Source organism: Cupressus sempervirens, chromosome 8 (assembly GCF_028749045.1).
Source record: "Cupressus sempervirens isolate cs-2001-9-10 chromosome 8, ASM2874904v1, whole genome shotgun sequence".
NCBI classification, from domain to species: domain Eukaryota; kingdom Viridiplantae; phylum Streptophyta; class Pinopsida; order Cupressales; family Cupressaceae; genus Cupressus; species Cupressus sempervirens.
In genome coordinates this window covers 197099351-197107028 of record NC_143125.1, presented here as the reverse complement: position 1 = coordinate 197107028, position 7678 = coordinate 197099351, and the positions used below count along the sequence as shown (strand labels likewise).

The following is a 7678-nucleotide window of genomic DNA, read 5'->3' as shown; positions in this document are numbered from 1 at the left end:
CCAGCCCACAGATTAAATACCATGGTTTTTAACGGTCTTAAAAACAATCACCAAGGTGAAGGACCTCAACGTTCTTCGCATATCTTACCGAGGTAGGCCACGCATAGGATGTCAAAGTCCTTATACGGAATCCATTCAAACAGAAAATTGTATATTTTGTGCAAAATAGCAGACAATGGAGTAGCAACAAAAAAATAAATCCAGTGGGCCCCTGGCTGTGCACTTCATTATCAAGAAGACGGACAGGGAAACAAAATTAAAATAGAAAAATAAACCCGTCCCATTTTATAATGGTGTTGTACTTGTAGGAAAATAAATCCCTGACACAACCATTATGGGATCCTGACAACAGAATCTGATGACAGTACAAAAAAATCCTCACACCATAGAAGCTTAACAAATTCAAAGCAACTGCATTCAAGTAACCATAGGTATTGTGCAAAAGACAACCATTTTCAAACTTATGGCTCTCTCAAGGAAGACCAACTTTTCCTCTACAATTTGACAAACAAAGCATTTTGGTTGGTCGAAGGGGTATCTTATTTCAATTTGGTTGGTCGCAGAGGTATGTTGAGCCTCCAAACAATGAATTTGAGTGGCATTGATTGTAGTGATATTAAACCCTGCTACCGTATTTTTTTCCAGTATTGCTACCGGTACCTCACAACATAAATCTCTGTCTTGTACATCCCATACAAAACTTTGGTCTTAATTTTACGATTAAAAGCTTTGATATTCATGACAGCTTGATATTGAGATACTTTGCAGCTATAATCACATTGACCATGGTTAAAATTAAAATTATATGTTATATAGAAGCATAATCAACTAGTTGATTGGATGCTAAGTGATGACCATGCCAAAGCGACAAAAGGCTTTCATAAGCATCTCTCTTGCATTCCATCGTATCAACCATTTTGATCATTCGACTCCCTGCCAATCCTAAATTTCACTATTACGAGTAAAAGCAACTATTTAACACATTATTTTTAATGGTCTTTTCTCTCATTAAGCATCTCCCTTATTTCTTAATTTACACGGATTCTGATTAAAATTTTAACAAGACAATTTCTCTTTGCATTGGAGGAAATAGATTATAGTATTTAAATATTTACAGTGGCTAAACATGATACAGAAGAATGGGGCAGTGCAAGTTTCCTACAGCCGAGAATTGGAGTGCCCTTGTAGTGTAATGACCTAAATGATACACTGCCTGATTAGAGCAGTCATTTAAAAGATCATGTAGCATGCCAAAAGAAAACTTGCGACTCCAGCTAACTAGCTTTAACTTTGAGAAAATAACATAATTTCCTTGTTTATGGAGCTCAGGTTTGTGTTAAGTTATACAGAAGTGGCTCTAACAATACATGTTATGAGAGAGGCAAAAGGTTCTGTTTGCATGTTCCCAACAATTAGAACATGCCTTCAGACATTGCACAAATATGATAAGCAGCACTGCCTTAACGTGACTTGATATCAGGCACATGCTAATAATAACCTTCAAGGATCCTCATCTGAAATATTATGTTACAAATGAGACCACATCAAAAAGTTACTTATGGAGGTCATTCTCGTGTGAATATTAGCAGCAACAATCCTATATATTATACATTCTTGCCTAGCTAATGTAAAGATTTATATAAGTGGACCTGCTGAACTCTGAAAATCCTAACGTGGACATATGAGGATTTTTTTTCCTAATTCGTAGGGGATTGTCCCAGTTCACAAGGGAATTCTTGAAGGTGATTTCAACATTCATCCGATAACACCAATACAAGAAGATTCCTAACAAACCTCCAATAGTTGAAGAATATCTTCCGTGTTGCATTTTTCTTATCCACCCTTGCAACCCTTTTATCAACTCTATCCTGTCATAAGGAGAGGTTTCTTTCAGTTCTGCTCATAGATGTGGCAATATCCACTCCCCAGGGCCGCAACATAGTACAGATTCAAAGACAGTTTCCCAATAAGCATTTTACTCTCTTGGACGAGCAAGCCAAAGAGAGCTAAGTGCACGGAGACAAGAAAAGTAATCACTGATAGCAAGAAGAGCTCGAGCAGCTTGACGGGTGGTCAAGATTCGATGCATTTGTTGTAGTGTCTGTTGCCGCAAATTATCAGCCTGTGATAAAATGCCCAATTTTAATTAATCCAGTTTCATATTTTACCCTCATGCCAAGCCGGACATAAAAATATCAATATAGGTCTTTCAGGTTATATAACAAACAACACCATACTATTATTCTAAGAGGAAAAATACAGATCTGCTGCTTGTGATATAGAAAGCAAATTTTTATAAGAAAAGTTCTAGAAGAACAGTTACCTGTTGAACAAAATTTTCCAATGTACCCAGCTTGCCCATTGCAATTGCCATTTGTCCCATATAGTTTGCCACGTTTCCAGAGGAGCCTAAAGATCCAGAAGCAAGTGTTTCTGCTAATGATTGTTGTAGGGCTTCCATTCCTTGTGATAAAGCATCCTCTGCCTGTTGTGATGAATGTTGCAAATTATCAATGCATATCAACTGCTGTTCTGTTAATGGCTCAAGGTGAGGAATGAGTATCTGCATACATAAAATAAGCATCTGGTAAGGGCAATACGATTTTCTTGGATTATACTATATACAACATTTTCCTCAGAAAGGAGAAAACAAAGAAAAGGAAAGTGGTGTAGTCAATACAATGGCTGCTTGTTTTGCAGTGTACCAGCAATTCTAGCTTCAGCGGTCTTACTTTCCTAGCTCACAAAAATTAAACGTGACAAAATGCTCAAAAACATAATAAACCATGAAACAGAATTACCTTCAGAAGCTCGGATGGACGAAATCCACCCATCCACATAAAGCATCTTTCGGCAGGTGTCTTCCACATGCCTGAGACCATATGAAAGACATCAGACTTTGCAGCTACATTCTTCAGACGAAAAATATCATCATAATGTGCCATAACACCATCCACCAGAACACGTAGCTCATTATCCCCCACATGTGAATTCACTGCAGCCCTCAGGTCATTTATCTGCCGATGTTGGTCATCCAACCATCGTGCATACTCCATGTCAAATGCTAAAGCTCCTAAACAGGTTAAAAAATCATGATTTCGGGTCAGAATTTGTGGAAGCAATAGTCCGTCTATACTATAACTTAAATAACTACCATACTAACAACTAAATAAACAAGTGAGTATTCCATTGATAATATAAAACATATGTTTAGAGGATCAAGAGAATCATAACAAAGACTCTGAGCTCCAACAAAAATATTCTCGAGAGTAATTTTAACACTTAATTATTGATTATAGACCTTGTGCCATGCTAAATCTTCTCTATCATAGAATTTCATTTCTACTTGAGTGGACATTCAGATATTTATAAGAAGGGTAATTTCAGATAAAACACTAAAATGGCCAAGAAGTCAATCATATGCATGGCAGCCACATATGCAAATCAGGTGGCAATACAAGAAGCTGTAATTTGAAAGGAAGAAATCTAGCTCTTAAGCAAATGATCTGGCAGAAAAATTATGTGGAAATGCTTGCCTTGAACTTTCTCCTTTCCTATAGAAGAATGGAAATTTTACCATATTAATTTGTTGTTATCACAAAGTAACCACTTTATATGTAGAGGAAATAGAAGACGGAAAACAATTTAACTGACAGAGCAAAAATCTTTTAGTAATTTCCCACTGTAGCACGCAACTCAAGGTCAACAAATCTAGAGTTAAAGCTTAGGAGAAAATGGATACCATTTCCACCAATTGAATGACTTTGATCCCCGGAGACACCACCTGCTATGAAAATTCCCTGAACAGGAGGAAGCATAATATAGAACTTATTATTAATCTCTCTAGAATTGAGTGGTGGAAGAATAATGCAAAGTTTCAAAATATCAAAAAACAAGGCCTCATACCTGTTGCCGTGCACGTTGAAGCTCTTGCTCAAGCTGGGTTAGCTTTAATCTACTTGTTTCGAGCTGCTGAACATATGCCTATCCAACAGCAGGCAAGAAACCACGCTTAGTTTACAAGAACATTCAACAAACAGCTTTTTTTGATTGAAGTCACACTATCATTCCTATAATTTTAGCCATCAAACCAGTAGATAGATAATGAGGAAATATCAACTGCAATTATTGATGCACATGGTGCACTAGGACCTTACAGTGAATATTATAATTGTACTGGAAAAGTCATTTACAATAAGCATGCACATAATTACCTAATTAAAAAAAATTCTTGCAAGCTGGCAAACAAGACTCTTGCATATCACCCAATACCAGGGAATCAAAATTATCTTTCATGAAGATCCACATCTAACAAATATGCTTTGTTAAATGGCTCTTTCATTTAAAGAAACAAATATATTTACCATTTGATATAATTAAACAAAATATGTGTACTTACATAGATTATTAGGGATTGCTTGTAAGAAATCTTGCCATTACTTAAGAGTCTAGTGGAGTTTTACTTCAGAAGAAAGCACGTATAAAAAATTGAGCAAATTGAAAACAAATTATCAATCATAATTTAAATATAAAAGCAATTAAAAGTAATTAAACCTTACACTATTATTCTCTTTAACCAAGTATGGTTGCCATTGAAAAAGAGCTACGTGTACAGAACCTGGATACAAGTTTGCTAGATTGTTATCAAGACGTGTGCTTGTCAATCACCCAAAAAATCATGTTGATGTCTACAGATTTAAAATGGTTGACATAAAACGCTTCACACTACAACCACTAACAACCTTTACAACAACCAAAGACATCAGCGTACTCAGATAACATATTTCTGATATTTCCTCAATAACTGACTAGTATAAATCAGAATTAGAGGAGTTTTTTAGCATCGATCAAGAATATGATCCATTACAACCAATCTCTGTATCATCCACACTTAAGTGAGTTGAAAATTTAAAATGAATATCAGATTTATATAATTTGACATTACACGATATAGCTGATAGCAGGGAACATCTAATGCCTAGTAGCCTGAGAATTACTAACGTGTGTAATAATTGAATCAGTAACAATCTAAAGAAATAATCATTTCTGTTGCGACTAAAATTAAATATAGTCTCTGGAGTGCTTGATACAGCTAACTATGGTAATCGAGGCCACCAGCCCTCATTCAGTTTGTGGTTTTGGTTCACAAATTTGGAGCAAACTTTATAAAATACAAGAAGAGGGATTCATTTCAAATTCTTTCATACACACAAGAACACACACACAAATATGAAATATAGTAGTCATAAAATGTATCTCCTTACAGTTTCACATTCTATTTTGTGCCCTTGCTTGGGTGTACCTGCTCCTAGGTCATTTCAAGCCTTTTTGGGCCATATCACATCCTATTGTTGTCAAATTGAAATAATCGAATTAGTACCTGATTTCATAAACCTTGACACTCGTGACTCACTTCCAGAAGTCCTATTTTGGTGGGACTATGTTCAAGGAGTCTAAAATTGGCTCCATAGTCCGCACAAGTAGCCCAGCAAATTCCCTGTAACTGCAGCCGTTGTTAGTGACAGCCTTCTGCTTTTCAAGTCTGGTCTCAAATTTTGTACTTGACCAATCAAAGTTTGCCTAAATTGAGAAATTTTTTGAGAGCCCTGAACTCTGGAGCAATCATTTGTCATTCACGAAGCCTAATTCCTAATTCACTCTATCATTCCAATTCAAGAGTCCTAATCATTCAACAGCATATCTGAGTACAAGAGGCAAAAACCTACCTACAGCAACTTATCTTCAACTATGACTTAATGATAAATTTTGTTCAGTAGTCATGCTATTGAATCAACACTTTTAAGGACTTATCTAATTAGCACTGCATCACCACCATTATCAATCAAAAGGTATAATCTTGTCGATTCAGCATTCTTTTATGAATTTGGCCTCTGCCCTACCCGGGGTACACTCTTTTACATCATTGGCTGTTGTGAAGATGGAAACACCAACAAGGAATTCGACTTAGTCAAGCCCGCCCCTACATAGCCCAACCTTTTTATCAATGAGGTTACCAACCTGATGACAGAGTTGGAAATCTGCACACAGAAAATTGAGACACATTGTCCCAGAACATAGGCAAGATCCCCCGGACTAAGCTGATTAGCTCCATTGTCCAACACATTAAGTCTGAATTTTGGAGAAAGATATACGAAGCCTCCTGATCCAGAATCTGAAACCTTAGATAACAAAGACATCTTCAAGACTAGTGCATCTATCTCCATAGTCCGACCTATTCAGCTGCATTTTCCTCTCTATATATCATTTCCAGATCTGTATTTTCATTTTGCTTTTTGTATCTGTCTCTTCACACTGAGTCTTGTCAACTTTGCATCATTTTACCCAGTCATTACATATTCACATCAAATCAAGTCAATTCAAATGACACAGCATCCACCACTCCTTTGGGACTTGAGTTGGATCTTGTTTAATTATTTCCTGCAATGATGATAAATTAAGATCTAAGTTTATCTCTAGGTGTGTGTGGGTGTTGAAGTTAAATAATTTCATAATACATTAGCCATAGTAAAATTAAATAGAATTAAAATACAAAAATATTATAACTAGAATACATTACATTAAACCTTAAAATACAAACATCATTTGACTTGTTTTAAGACAGAATAGGATTAAGTTTTGTTTTACTTCTATATGAAATGCTTGAAAAGATTCGTGCATTGTTGATTATTGACTCCCAAAGTCCTATTGACACAAAAGTCTGCACCCATGCCCAACGTGATTTCCCCGGGCAACCTCCTGTAACATGAAAACAACCTCCAAGTGTGGAACTTGCGCTCTGAGGTTGAATCTCCAGATGCACCAGATGCTCCTAAACTACCAGTTTGAGTGAAAAGAGAGAAGGAATGCATTAAATTAAATTGCTGAAACAGAAAGGGGGTGATGCACCAGATTGAAACTCAGTTACTACTTCTGCCTATAACTGCACTAAACATCAATGAAACACCAAACTGCACAAATCTTAACTCTATTCTATATCCAAAGAATTTCTATGCGGGTTAGAAATGGTCAGATGCTGAAAGGAAAGAGAATTTTCAACATGCAGCAAATGCAGGCTGGTTAAACACAATATGCAAACTAAGAACATACAAAAGAATATCCAACACTAGGCAGAAATCTGCACAAGATAGCTAAATGAAAGAGCAGGTTTTCATTAACGGAAGGCAAAGGGATACAGTTGCAAAACATACTGCTGCTGCAAAATGTAAACAAAGAAGAACCTAGAAATTATTTACAACCTTTACCTTTTAAAAGATTCGGGCATAACTCAAATACATCTTGAAGTTTAACCCCCAACTAAACTAGAGTTATATTGCACAGGAGAGGAGCAATAAATATCAGAAAGAAATCCATTCGTTGTATGCAACTTGATCTTGGAAGTGACAAGGAAGACCAAAATGAATGCGCCCAGCAGATAGAAGGATAAATCTGACAGATTTGATCCTTGCAAGCAATAAAGAGGCATGTGAATACATTGGCATCATGCTACAAGGCCCAAAAAGTCACCCAACATTAAAGAACTGGCCTTGGAAACGTGTTGTGGCCGGAAAGAATCAAATTGTGCTGCTGTCATACAACACGGGAAGGGATAACACAAAGAATTAACCCACCTGCATACACCTGTAGAGTTGACCAGCATGGAAAAGATCTGATCTGCCAG

The 7678-nt window shown here is 36.4% G+C and overlaps 1 protein-coding gene and 1 long non-coding RNA gene across 2 annotated transcripts in view; both read right to left on the bottom strand.

Moving 5' to 3' along the window:
• Window positions 1-1289: 1289 nt before the first annotated feature.
• LOC149542198 (transcription factor TGA2.3-like) overlaps window positions 1290-7678 on the bottom strand; it is a 29855-nt gene continuing 23466 nt past the window's right edge. The window contains exons 7-11 of the mRNA XM_089797217.1: window positions 3907-3984; window positions 3743-3800; window positions 2802-3073; window positions 2324-2563; window positions 1290-2122 (exon numbers count right to left, since the gene is read on the bottom strand). Of these exons, the coding sequence (XP_089653343.1) occupies window positions 1976-2122; window positions 2324-2563; window positions 2802-3073; window positions 3743-3800; window positions 3907-3984 (795 nt within the window). The 3' untranslated portion in view covers window positions 1290-1975. The remainder of the gene's footprint in view (window positions 2123-2323; window positions 2564-2801; window positions 3074-3742; window positions 3801-3906; window positions 3985-7678) is intronic.
• On the bottom strand, window positions 5295-6362 carry LOC149542199 (uncharacterized). Its single transcript, XR_016355433.1, has 2 exons — window positions 6019-6362; window positions 5295-5497 (listed from the first exon to the last, which is right to left on the bottom strand). It is a non-coding gene; the product is annotated as an uncharacterized LOC149542199 (long non-coding RNA).